The sequence below is a fragment of the Phalacrocorax carbo genome, chromosome Z, assembly GCF_963921805.1.
Source record: "Phalacrocorax carbo chromosome Z, bPhaCar2.1, whole genome shotgun sequence".
In the NCBI taxonomy this organism is placed as follows: domain Eukaryota; kingdom Metazoa; phylum Chordata; class Aves; order Suliformes; family Phalacrocoracidae; genus Phalacrocorax; species Phalacrocorax carbo.
Window position 1 is genome coordinate 58350568 of NC_087548.1, and position 14383 is coordinate 58364950.

The following is a 14383-nucleotide window of genomic DNA, read 5'->3' on the forward strand; positions in this document are numbered from 1 at the left end:
TTTTTCCTTTCATGTTTGTGTTGGGAATGGGCTGTTTGTATGCAATGAAAGTATTACAAATTTGCAAGTAATTTGGTTATTGGTGGTGTAGAGAGAAAAAGATGCATGGTTCCCTTCTATAAGGATATCTGTATAACTTCACATGACTTCCATAAATTAACAGAGATAATAAATGTGAATGTCTTGCATTTTTCTATTTCCAAGTTTTATCATATTCAAAATATTGATGTTGTGAGCATTTGTTTTTTTAAAAGCTGTTTTCACTATGATCATGCAAACTCCCCTCCTAGTTATGAGTTCACATACACACAACTTAATAGCCTATTACTTCAAACTTTTAACCATTTTCATTTCACAAATTATGTAGAAGTTACTTTCAAAAGGTATCAATAACATAGACTGCTAAATTGTGACTGTGCATATAATATATGTTCAGATGGAATGCGTTTCAGCATTCAGTGCGTGTTTATTTGCTGGAAGAAAATAGCTGATTTAAAGAAAACATACACTTTTTTTGAGAAGGTAAAATTGGAATTTTCATCTGGCCTACTGAAATCTGCAAAACCAGTATTTGGAATATTTAAACGAAATGGTATTTTCAAGTGTTAAAAAAATGTCATTGCAACTTAAACTGCAACTGCCTTGAACCTTTCCTCCCCCACACCCTCATAGGGCTATTCTCTCTTCACCTACGTCCATTAATTTGAAAGGACACTGTCAGGTGTGAGATTATGTGGTAGTTTTAATCTGGGGTATAGTCAGTAATATTTACAGAAGGATTGCAACTGTGATTGAGTCATGAAAATAAAAAAAAATGCAGAGTTCTTACAGTAAAACAACATAAGGCTCATCAGCATTGGAAATCAAATTCTGTGTTGCTAAAAATGTTGATTGCTAACGACACGTAATATAACATGTAGGTCATGGGGGACTCTTAGCCTGACACTGTCCTCCCTTGAAGTCTTAATAGGTGTCCAGCATCAGATAATTTTTTAGGGCCTTCTTAAGTTTGGAAAACTACTACCAGTCAAGTTGGTGCTACTACAGTGAGTCAGCTGCAAAGTCTCAAAAGGAGATTCTAAAAATGAGAATTTTTTTAGATCAGGTTATAGACCAGAAATTAAAACTATTAAGTAATAAATAGGAAAGTTGAATGTACTTAGAGGGGGAAAACTATTAAACAGTATGTCAAGGATAACAGATGTTCTGTTTCCTAGAATATGGGGAATTCTTAAAATTGTGAATCAATTATAGATAGCAGTTACTTTTCTCTTATATCCAATAATTAGTCTACAAGAAATTTGAGGTGTTGTATTAAAAGATATAGTTGGGTTAAAAGATACAAGTGGAACTGATAGCTTCCTAATATTGTAATATTCATCTTCCCTATTTGCTGTTTAATAGTTTTAAAAGCAGTAAATAAAAGGGTGCAAGCAGATTGGGTTTTTTTCTTTTCTGTTCATTTGGCTCTGTTGAATCTAACTTTGCATGCTTTGCTGTTTTTTGCCCCCTTTCTCACTTCCAGGAAGAGAGCCCCCTGAGTGTGTCTAGCCCAGAGTGTATTGGTACCTGGCTGCATTACACCAGTGGTGTGGGTACTGGGCGTCGAAGACGCAGATCAGGGGAACAAATCACTTCTTCCCCTGTCTCCCCTAAATCATTGGCTTTCACATCCAGTATTTTTGGCTCATGGCAACAGGTTTTTAAACTTTACTTCATTAAACATTATTATGCATTCCAAGCAACAACCAACTGTCTTCAAGGACATCTAATCCCTTCTTATGGATTATGTTTCAAGCAAATTCTTCCACTTCTTGAAATTACTTCCCAAGAATGTTTGGGGGAAAAAGAGGAAGTGCATGTTTTTCCACTGAATGTGTTACACATTTTCCTAAAAATTTGGTTTCTTTATAGGAATTGTAAATGTTACCACAGTAAAAAAGACTTAGTCAACTGCCTAATGAAACAGATTTGTGTTTGGCTTAGTTGTCCTTTAAGACTTTAAAAACAGCATTGCTTAATTTGGTGGTAGGTAAATTGAAAAACTTTTTAAAAATAATTGCAACCAATACATTTTAAAATAATTTATTTGGTACTTCATATTGCTATTCAAAACTTTTTTTGCATATATCATATTTTCAGTGGCCTGGTATTAACTATAGCAGGGAACAAATCCTAGCACTAATAATTTTTGCCTTCTGTATCCGGAGGTGTCTGAAACTCCCAACACAGTACATCATCCATTGACTTGTACAATATTTTGAAGATTTTTCTACATATTGGGGGGGGGAGGGGGGGAGCGGGCGGGGCAGGAACCACAGAATATTTCTTTGAAGTACCAGTGAAGATCTAAAGTTGGTTTAGTATTTCAAGATATTGTTGACATGTATCACAATGGATGGTGTTCTGTTAACTGTATCCTTTTTCTTTGAAAATTTTCATAATTTCTCTTTATTGTGGAAAACTCTAAAACTATTTACATAGGAAGAGTTTATATCAGTAAAGGCTGTGAGCATCTGAAGATTACACTGATTGAGCCCGTGCATGGATCAGTGATTGTATGGTGCCCTCAATAGCTTGTCTGTCTTTCCTTCCCTCCCCTCCTTTTTTCAATACAGGCGCAGTTTAGGAGAGTTCATTTGGTAAAATGAAATAAAATGTCTCAAATGTCTGTTCTCATATTTGTCTTGGTCTGTGTCCTTTCTCATTCTGAATGCTTGCTTTGCACCACTTCATTGCAAGGAACTCATTTGTGAAATGGACTCCCTTCAGAAGGGGATATTGCATGATCTTTCATGTTTCCTTTACATATTTTTACTAACACTTATCATACAGCTTATTAACACTTGTCTGTCTGAAACAGGCTGCTGTATCAAGTTAAATGGACGTTTCATGCTGCTGTTCTACCTTCCCTTATTTTTCTGTTTTTTATATCCAGGTCCTATCAGAAAGCAATAGTAACTTACGAACCCCGAGAACTATTCTGGAACAAAAGCAGAGTGGTCTAGGTATGTGCCTACAATTGAAATTTTGTTTGATGTTAGCAGCTTTGCATCTGCCCATTGTTCTGTATAGTTGTACATTCTTTTAATAGATTTTATGTTAAGAGGACCCAACAGTACTTGTTATCAATAATATATGCTGAGTGTCTGTCTATGAACTGGACAATTTTTCTGCAGCAAAAGCTTTTAAATTAGAAAAGAGCAAATTGTTTGAGACTGTTCACACTACTGACTCTGTACTACTCACAACAGGTACACAGGATTATTTTTAACATAGAGTATATCTTTAAGATAACGTAGTTCATGACTGAGCTTTTGGGTTTTGCAAGAATCTTTTGGATTGAAGTGGCCTGCACTGGAAACTGTTAAAACACTTTTTTTGAAAATTACAGTTTCCTACTGTGGGCAATTGATGGAATTGAAGGTGTTTTACTGAGGGATGGAGGGTGGGGAAAAAACCTCAAGTTTATTGATACTGGGGCTTTTGCACACATTCCCTCTCCTAAAATCAATTTCTTCCTTTCAGCATTAGAATGAATCATGCTGTAATTCAATGAGTTGTTTCAGATTCTTTTAATTCAAGTTATGCTTTTCTGTTGCTTCTTTGAAACAGGCATACATATGACTGATATGTAAAAATATGAAATCTTACACTCCTGTAAATCAATATTGCATTTTTTCTGTCAGTGTGTCTTTTCATGGGGAAAAAAGGAAGTGTAGAAAATGCATAAGCTATATGCATAAACTTAGAAGTACCTTTTCCTTTCTTTGTAAAGATCTGTATTTTTTTGTGTCTAATCTTTCTGTGATGCTTTTCTCCCTATTATGTTTTTCCCCGTAGTAAAATGCATACATCAGGTGCTCTTGTTTATCCACGTAATTTTTTTAATTGTGTGCTTGCTAGTTAAACAACATTTCTTTTGCCAATGTGTGACACAATATGGCTTGTAGAAGTTGATCTATTTCTGTGCGTAGATTAAGATATTATATTTGGTGTGAAAGGCTTTTGCCACAGACCAGGCACCAATTTATTTTATTTTGGCTGTGATTGGTCACATGTGCTAGTAATGTTTCCCCTCACTGGATCATTAAAAGTAATGAAAGGAAGTATCACTGGATAGATAGTTGGTTTTCAAAAAAAAAAAATCTGCTGCTACTTATCTGTGAATGTAAAATGTGAAAGATAAGTTCTGAGTGAAAAACCACTTTTCCTTTCAACTAGTAGTAAAAACTAAAGGAAAAAAATTGCAACTTTTTTTCCATTTTTGTTCATTGCTGTATCTAAATTTCATTTATGGTTTTTGATTATAAAAGTTATTTTTGTATTTCTGTCTGTGGCTTTCAGTGATTTGTTAAAACTCCCATCCTAGTGGCAGGAATGTATGAATTGTAACAAAAGTACTCTCAGTTGCATGGAGATACACAGAAGTCTTCTCAGGAAAGAAAGTTAAGCTAAACTTGATGGAACTTTTAGGTATTTTCAGTTTGTAACATTGCCAGTAGCTGAAATGCTAATAGAGTATTTCCAGTTTGGTTACCATTTTGTTGGGGTTAGAAGGGCAATATTTCCATATTAAGTCTGTGGAAATGTATGAGTACTTCATTGCAGCCTGTCATCTCAAAGGTTGATTTGGATGAAAGCAACCAGCAGTGTTTTTCCAGTTTATATTTGTTTCAGAACTGCAGGATTTAAAACACACAACTGTCATCATCATCACATCATGGGTTTGTTTTGTTGTTTTGGTTATGTTTACATTGATGCTAACTGGTAACTTTTCTTTACCAAAAGTGAAAACAGGACAAGAAATCACTTTGTTAAAGCCAGTCCTCTTTGCACATAGAGCAGAGGGTGCTGTGTCATGAGTAGAAGCACAATAAATTATGATAGTTTCAGCCTACAAGTACCACTCTGACATTACAAGCATATTGTGAACCTGTCCAAGGCACTGCCAAAAGCTGCCTTTTGTGTGGTAAGAGCCATGTGCTTGCATGCTGCATGCATCCCCAATGTGAATGGACGAACACCTGGTTGTTGTATGTATTTTCTCTAACTCCCATCAGGGTCTCACTGTGCGGGCCTGTTTAGCACCTCAGTGCTCGGGGGTTCTTCAAGTGCACCTAACCTACAGGATTATGCTCGTATTCATCGTAAAAAGCTGACTTCTTCTGGCTTCATAGATGGTATGTGCACACTCTCGCACATGCACGCACAAACCCATGTGCCACATTAAACTTCTAAAGATAAATCCTAGGTTACTGATTTAAATGGAATCCTAGAATCCTTTGCCTTAGTATTAATCATATGAGTTACTATTGCTTCTTTGTTGCCCGTAGATTGCTTATGTTTAACTTAACAGCATAGTTAATTCTTGTTTCTGTCTTGAATTGAACACTAGCTCACAGACTTGTAATACGTACCAGGAGATTTCAGCAAGTGCATTTTTAAAGTAAACTAAAATTTTGGTTTTGAAATTCTTTTCTCGTTTTAAACTTCGGGTTTTATCATTACTTATTGATCTTGAAATTAATTAAATTACTTGGAGCATATACAAGGAGTGAAAGAAATGATAAACTAATAACTTAAATACTGACGGTGAAAATTTTAGGATTCCTGACCTTTTATTGTTGGGGTTTGGATTACAAAGGAACAGGAGGTTGTCAGTTTTGGATAATCTGGGGTAGAGAAGAAACTCTCACTAGATTTCAGAATGTAAAGACGCCAAAAGCACACTTTTATAACTCTGAGGTGAAACAGTACTCATGCTGTTTTCCCCCAATTCACCACTCAGTGTTCGACTCTAACCTGATATAACCTTGTATGCCAGAATCACCAGCTCATTCTGCTTGTTTTTATACACTTCATTACACATCTTGTAGTTGCCAACAGTCCAAATTGTCTTCTTTTTAACCTCTATTTAGTTTTTAGCCCTTTTCCTTGGTCCCTTCTGCATGTCACTCAGTTCTAATACCCTCTCATCTTTTCTTTTTTTCTTCTTCCTTTCTTTTTTTAAAATGTCCCTCTTTTGGTAGCTGTTACAAATTTCAGGTACCTGTTTTTCTCTTTCTCAGACACCACACGCGGTTCTGCTGTTAAAAGGTTTTCTATCTCATTTGCTCGACACCCAACCAATGGTACGTTTTGCTTTTATTTTAAAAACAAAAACAAAAACAAAAGGTTCCTTGCTTCATCCCTTTTATTTTTATTTCAAATATGGGGTGTACAGTATCATCCAGACGTCTGTCGTTCCTAACTTCAAGCACAACTCCAAATATATTTGTAATCATTAGATACCCTAAGTCCCTTCTTTACCATTCATTAGTATAAATACTACATCAAAATTCATTCCTTGGAAAAATCCTTGAAAAAATTTAAATGCTACTGTTAATCATGATCTCTGTAATAAATTATTCTTCCCAATTTCTTGTGTGATCAGACTGTATGGTACAATATTAAAACAGAATAAAATCTGATCTTTATTGGGCATACACTTCTTGATAGCTGCTGCTTCTTCTTTGTCTTTCTCCTGCTGAGCTGTTCCCCTGAGCCTCCTGATTCTAAAATAAATCACTGAATTGAGAACTGGAGTTTATGACTGTCGTCTTGAAGTGATGCTAAATTAAAAAAACTAAAGCAGAAGCTTTTGTTCCATTCCTGCTAAATTGCTATATTTATCACCAGAAAAAAAATTTATTTTACCTTATCATACTTCTCTGTTCATCAGATGTGCAAATTACTTAAATATTGCACAAAAAATCACAGCAAGAGAGCTGCCTTTTTCTTACATTGACCTCTTGAGCTTCAAAAGTGAGAGTTAACTTGTCTTCAGCCTACCATAATTACAGAAAAAGTCTGGTTTAACACACAGGACAGAGGTATGTCTGTCTCTTCCACAGCAAAATATTTCATGCCTTCCTTTTTACGTGATTAACTAGGCCCAAAATGTATCCTGTTCATGAAAACCAACCTCGGTCTTCAGTATCCACCAGATCTTAATGTAGCTTTTCCAGTTTTCTTAACAGCAGTTTTAAAATGTGCATGGCTGCTGGCTGAGTGCAGTGGTGGTGGTATTATTGAAACTGCAATGGAAATCATCAGCATTTTCATGTTAGATTCAAATTGTATTTGCTTAGAAACAAGGTTAAAAAAAAAAGAGACTGAGTTTTTGTTTGGCTTTGCTGAGAAGCAAAGCAGTCTTTTATTACATTCATTTGGAATCTATAGTGATTTTTTGCACTGCTGTGCTGCTTGAAGGGAAACTGCTATAGTAAGACTAAATTAATACCGTTAAGACTGTGTTTGATGTAAAAGACCGATTCTAGTGTCCTGTTTCAAATAGGAAATTTAGGAGTCCATTTTTTGTCTTTATACTCAAGCCAAGTAATATTTCCAAAACATACAAGGTCAGAAAGTAAGAACTGCATTTGAGTATCAGTGTCAAATAATATGAGTACGTTCTGTTCCATTTAGCACTACCTTTTTGTGACTGCATTCTTTTAAAAAAGGATCTAAACTTTTAATGAATGCACTGATTGTTCTAATTCGTTTAATACATCAGTTTTACCACACATCTTTTACAAGACTAATGCATGCTGTATGAGGTCCTGTGAAACCTAAGTATGTTGCAGGTTTCCAAGGGTTTTCTACTAACATAAGTGCATATTGATGTTGGTTTTGTCTGTCCTTTGGACTCTCATTTTGATTCTCCTTGTTCCTTTCACGCTGTCTTTTCTTATTTTTATGTTGTTATCACACCCTCTTAACTCATTTCAGACTACCAACCCTCCCCTACCCCTCCATCTTAAGTTTAAGTAACATGGTGAAACAAGTATCTTCTGACAGTGCTTTACCTTATTTTCTGGGCCTCTGTGCAGAACACCCACCCCTCTTTAGGTGCTGGTCCATTTCCTCTGTGGAATTTCTAGGCTCCATTGGTATGTCTCTGTAGCTTTTCAGTGTAAGACAGCAGGGTACCTTTTTGAGATGCTGCGTTAACCCTTTCATTGTCTTGCCTTCTGATGGGGGGACAGTGCTTTAAGAATAAATATAGCCAAAACTGAAAGGCTGTTAGTTTACAGGAAACCTTTTTTTTCAAGGGATACTGTCAGGCTTCACCTTCATTAAAATTCAAATTTATTTCTCATAACATCACAAAATATCATAAAATATTCAAATAAAACACTGCAGATGGATTTCCAGGGTTCCTTTTAAGTCATATCCTTTAGATGCAAAGATACTACAACAACATGCTGGGATATGGCTACCTGATAGCAAAATTGTCAAAACTGAACAAAAACCTGTGGAGGGGAAATTCCTGAAAGAAGAAAACTTTTCTTTTTTTAAATGGTATGGGTGTATTTTGAAATACCTTTCTTTTTTTTGTAACACTGTACTATAAAAGTAATAGTTATTAAAAAGTTAACCTGACATTGTCCCACTATGTTCTTTGCAAAATTAACAAAATTCTCATTCAAGTGCTGGTGACTTTTCTGTCAGGGTAAAGAGATAAATCTTACATTTCACTGTAATGCAAAGAAAGGGTTTGCGCTTTACATGCATGCATAGTTATTTAGAGTATTAATACGTATGCCAAACATATTAGTCCTTACACTGAAGCTTAGCTACTGCCTTTGTAGGGAAATAGAAATTAAGGATGTGGTGGTGTTTCTTCTGTACATGAAAATCAAGATGCCATGAAATGCAACATTTTATTTATAATATAAGGGAAGCTGACATAAGTACAACTCTGTTGATTGTGTGTTTGAAGCGACTGTCCCTCAGATTTGAGTATGGCCAAGGTGAATCCAAGCATAAATACAGACATTTTGGGGTTGAAATTTTGTTGAGTTACTTCTCTATGCAAAAACTGAATGGGGAGTGAATGGGGAATGCTGGATATCACAGGAATATTGTTGCTTATTATTTTAGGGGAGAGAACAGTTCACAGCCATAATCCTATCTCTGATAAATGTATCTTGAACTGAAAATCTAAGCATTATTTTATTCACTATTGTTTCTTCATTTAAGTATCTTAAAAGAAATGTAGCAACTGTAAATTCATAGTATTGAATTGCGAAGTTGTAATGTTCAAGCTGTATGTTGAAAACACTAATGGAAATCTTTTCCTCTTCTGATGTGCAATTGAATGAAGAGCTGTTCATTGAGTTATCAAACTTGCATCACTTCAGAGAACTGCAATTTTTTTTGCCAAGCTTTTTAAATGCTTTTTAGTATGTTAGTAATAGGGATATGCATGTTTGGTGTATGATCAATACTAATGTAGAAAAGCAAAGTCCAATAAATTTTTAGATTTTGGGTCAGTATACTTACCTGTTCTAATAGATGAAACTTCTAGTCTGTAAGTACTGTTTATAAATGCATAAAGGTAGGTGTAAATCTGTCATACAAAGTTAAAACATGTAACCTCAAGGTACAAAAGTGCTAACAGTGGTTTTGCTTTGATATTTAAGGCAACAGTTTGTTTTCAGAGAATACTGAAGATGATAGAATGTGAATTCTGCAAATTTATTTCTTGGAAGTTGTAGCGTTTTTAGCTGTTGTCTGCTAACAGTCAACAATATAGCTATACTATATTACTTGCTTGAATGAGTTATCTATCTAGTGTTGTGCCAGGTATGAGCAGGAAAAATACTACTATTTCCTAACTTTTTTTTTTTAGTGCTTTACTAAGTTTGTCTTAGAGAAAAGGTTACCTTTCATGAACTGATTTGGGAGTAGAGCACAGTTGTAATGTTTAAAGACCATTTTATGTGTACGTGGGATTTGTATCCCATGGTATGTTAAATGGTACCTTTACTTTAGTACATCCTGGAAATTGGCACATCTTGTTCCAACTCCTTTAATATTTAGTTTCCATGATTTCAAGAGTACCATGTCTGCATGTGCTGATTTAAAATAAGTACTTTTTATCATGCATTAATACTTGCCCATGCAATAGCTTAAATCCTGTCTTATGCTTGGAAATCTCTTTTTTATTATTTTTCTTTCAGGTTTTGAACTATATTCCATGGTGCCTTCTATTTGCCCTTTGGAAACCCTGCATAACTCCTTGTCTCTGAAGCAGGTGGATGAATTTCTTGCCTCTGTTGCTGCTCCATCAAAGGAAAATCTACAGGAGACATGTATTGATTTCAGTTTGTAATTATGTTTATTTTAAATTGTTAGATATTGTCCAGGCAATCTTTCTTGTATTTTACAGCTAACAAGTAAACTAAGAACGCTTCTTTAAAAACAAGAAATATGTACATAAACTATAATTTTAATTTTTGCAGTATCCCTTTGTGGTATGGACTCTGTCATAATTCATTGAAGTAACATTTCTGTTGACTGGGGTAGTAAATTAAGGATTTAATGAAATTGTAATTGGTTTCTTTCCTCACATAAGAACTTCTCTGTACTGTACACACTGTAGCTGAATTACAAGGAAGGTTTTTTAGTGAGCATGGTAGTTTATGCTGCATGTTTAAGTGATCTTGAAATGAAATGTAAACTGAGTTCTATACAGGTGCATGTCTCTGGGAAGGTGATTGCCCGTTGTGTTTCGAGCTGTGTCTCCGGAAACAGTTTCAGTTAGGTCAGATTTACCATGTATTAGGATGCTTATAATTCATGTGTCATGTGATTGAAAGTTGTCCTTCTTGAGGAAATGTCTCACACTTTGATCTGAAAATTTGTACTTGTTAGTGCTGATACAAAGGTTACCTAAACGTTAGGATTTTTCCTTTTTTTCTGTTGTTTTAGTTTTATACGACATAAATTTTAATCAGCAGCTGATTTGATAGGGTAGGCCTCCTATATCTAAGAAGGAACATAAGTAATTTAAGAAAACTGATGTTACTGAAAAAGAACTCAGGGAGACTTACAGGCATTATAAAGTTATCAGCTACTTAAAATTCTTTGTTACACTGGCTAGGAAGTTAATGTCTCCAAAATCAGTTCAGAATTTAGATGAAAAAATATTTTTAAAAAGCTGTCATACTTCTGTGGTGGTGTGGTTGTCACCTTTCTACAAAGGAGTGGTTGGCAGTTAGGCCTGAACTGAGGCCATAGGCACTTTGTTCTCCTTCTGCTTTCCTATAACGTTTGGAAGTTGTCTAGAGAATGATCTGTTGTATGCACTTTCCATATTATTTTGGACTGAATGCCAAAATTCCAGTGCAATGTTCATAACCTATGAGAAGTACCACTAATGCTTTTGATGGCCTTCTGGCAAGGCAGCTGTTACTGAAAGTCGGCTTAGCTGCCTTAGCAGCATGAAGTTACGACATCACTTTCTGAGATAAAAAGGAGATTTTTAGATTTGTCGTTCTTGGTTAGAAGTTTCGACACTGAAGTCAAAAATCAGAAACTTAGCTGCAGGTTGCATATATATGTATTGCTGGACAGATACACAGTTCTGTGGCTACTATTTTTGATATTCTGCTCAGGTGAGAGTATTTTCATTATTAATGATGTATATCTTTTCTCCCCACTCCACATTTCAGCTTCTCCAACTTACATGATTCCACTGTCAGGAAGAAAAACTTCTTTAAATACATATACACCTGCAAAAATTCAACCAACGCCACTTGAAACTTTGCCTGAACAGCTAGCAATAGAGAAACCAATGTTGTGTAAGTAACTTCTGTCAGAGGCAGAATGGTAACTTGATTACATTATTTCTATCATGTAGGATTCATTCTTAGATAATTTCTTAGGGCAGCTATTTCTTAACATTCCCTGTCTATGTAAGTGGGATCATTTTACAGGTCACCGAGAACTCAATAGCTTTGCACAAATAGTTATAGCAGTTAAACTGTGCTAATAGTTACTTTCTGTTATCCTCTGAAGTGTTTGAAAGAATTTCTATAGCCTGAAAATTCATGGGGATTGGTTTGGTTTTGTTTTTAAGTATATCAGTATTTCCAGCTATCTCCAGGTAAGACAAGCAAAGGGAAATTTATATATTTAAATTACAGAATTTCTAAGATGCATTCTAAACATTTACTGTAGAGCCCTGTGACCAGGTTCTGACTAAAGCGGCCAATAGCATGATCATGCGTTACAATCATTAGTATATTCAGTCTGAACTGTCAGCCAGCGACACTGTCTGCGTTTGGATAGTTGTGCTGTTTTGAGGGCCTCTAGAACAAAATCCCATTACATTTTTGATCTCATTAGATACAGTATAGCTTTGTGTGTGTTTCTGTGCTAGGTAACTTGCCTTTTTCTTGCTTTTTATGCTTCTTAGCATGGATATTCTTAAGTGTAAGACTTAACACCTTTTTTTCTTCATCTGTACAGCTACCCCTGGATCTTCTGTTTGTGTATCTAACGTAAAGGTATCTCTTGAAGAGGCCTCACCAGATGAAGAACGTAGTGGTGAAACTCCTTCTGAGAAGAAATGAAGTTGATCAGACAAAACTGGAAGCAACTTCTTAAAAAATTCTTTAATGTGCATTCAACTAAATTCCTGAGCTTTCAAAAGCCATTCATGTCTGCAGTTCATAGTGCACTTAAGAATCTTTAGTTTTTACATGATTAAGCAGTGTCAACGCTACATATTTAGGTCAAATGTATTTTTTCATTTTCTAGATCATTTCAGGGAAGGTAAATATCAGTTTCATGAACTGCACATCTTTAATAGAAAAGCTGCACATGATCCTTTCCAGTGTCTTCAAATATTTACTGTAAACTTGTACAAAAAGAAAATACCAATGCAGTGGTATGTGTTACAGTGGCTCTGTTGATGCCACTGTAATGAAGCCATTGACTGTTGTCATTATAATCCTTTATCTTCAGGAGTTTATAATCTTCCTGTAAATTTCTTTTGTGAGCTGAAATGTAACACGCATCTTGGATAGACGCTTTTTTTTTTTTTCCTTTAAGTACATTTCCAAAGAGATCTCTTTTGCCTGATTTGTAAAATAAGCAGATGTTTTCTGCATTTGAATTATTTTATACCATACATGCCGCAATAATGAGGCATGATGAAATTGAGTTAATGTACTGTCACTTTTCACTCTCATTATTTTTATTCTGTGTTTTACATCAGATCTGTAACATTCAAATACACCTTCTCTTTTGTTGTTTAGTATACATGCTTGTATACGGGTACCTGTATATCATCCAGTGGATAAAGCTGTCTTTTATATGTTTTTATCAAAAACTTCTTTTGTTTACTAAAAAGGCAGTTTTATTTGCTTTGCCATATATATCTACAAAAAGATGATATTAAAAAGCAGGTTTTTTAAAAAGAGAAGTGGTTACAGCTGGTCTGTTGGTAAGTTTATCATAAAAATTGTAAATATTCCATCTATGCTTTATTATCCCTTCAGAGTAGAGAGAGACTATGGTCTACCAGAACTCAGTGCTTACTGTTGCAAAATATTCAGGATTCATCATGGCCTGGGAATTTTCATACTTCTCTCTTTCCAAACTAGGTGGTTAAGAACAGCTCTCATTTAAAAAAAAAAAAAAAAAATAAAGATTTTGAGAGCTGTGAGAAACATTAGTAAGTCAGTGGAACTTTGAGTCATTCGGTTATGTAGAGTAATCATCCAGTCTCAGCAGTTCTTGTGATTTTTATCTGTGGCATGAAAAATTACTGAATTATAATTATCCCAAGTGTATGAAAATACTGTCCACTTTTGTAAGTTCAAGTGGCTGATTATTAATACCTGACTTAATAAACTACAAGTTAGATAACTCGTTCCACATTTAAGTTGCAGAGGATGTAGCTTCTGAGTAATATTTTTAAGTCGGGCTCTACTCATCTCCAGAGCCAGTACAACTATACTCACATTCGTTTTGCCACAGGGTCTGTTTTCAATGTTCACCACACATGAAACGGCTTCAGCAGATTTAATTCTACAAATGCTGGTTAAATACCAAAAATATGAAGGGTTTCACCGCTATATACTTAAAACATTTCGTTTTCTGTAGTGTAATTGTGTTACTGACAGTGTTGGTCTTGCATACAACTGAATGTACACTTGTTTACTGTTTAAAAAAAAAACACAGTTAGAATTTAAGTATGCATATCATTCCAGTCAACCAAAGCTGTGGCATAACTTTTTTTTTTTATGCGCTCATAAATAAAAAAAAGGTCGCTTGCAACTTATCTCCATTTTGTTTTCTTTTAGGAGTATCTGTGGAGTACAGTGAGTAGTTGACTCAGGAGTCTCGGTGGAAAAAAATTTATAAATAAGCCATTAATATACAAATAAGCCAAGATGTCTCTTGGTGGTGAAGGACAAGACTCATAAGAAATGAGGGTTTATCATTTTATACTGATATCGCTCTTCAAAAAGGTTAATGGTAGTCATAGATTCTACAGTGCCTCCTCATGTTCCAGAATGGTAACATTAAATACAGAACCACT

The 14383-nt window shown here is 35.0% G+C and overlaps 1 protein-coding gene across 14 annotated transcripts in view; it reads left to right on the forward strand.

The window, feature by feature from the left end:
* Positions 1-14122, forward strand: part of PPIP5K2 (diphosphoinositol pentakisphosphate kinase 2) — a 54121-nt gene extending 39999 nt beyond the window's left edge. For 7 of the 14 annotated variants that reach the window (XM_064438776.1, XM_064438784.1, XM_064438775.1 and 4 more), the window contains 7 exons: positions 1526-1699; positions 2939-3008; positions 5064-5183; positions 6072-6134; positions 10011-10142; positions 11505-11633; positions 12304-14122. In XM_064438776.1, the coding sequence (XP_064294846.1) occupies positions 1526-1699; positions 2939-3008; positions 5064-5183; positions 6072-6134; positions 10011-10142; positions 11505-11633; positions 12304-12407 (792 nt within the window). In that variant the 3' untranslated portion in view covers positions 12408-14122. The remainder of the gene's footprint in view (positions 1-1525; positions 1700-2938; positions 3009-5063; positions 5184-6071; positions 6135-10010; positions 10143-11504; positions 11634-12303) is intronic. The other 7 variants (XM_064438782.1, XM_064438783.1, XM_064438785.1 and 4 more) reach the window with 7 other exon arrangements.
* The last annotated feature ends 261 nt before the right edge of the window (positions 14123-14383 follow it).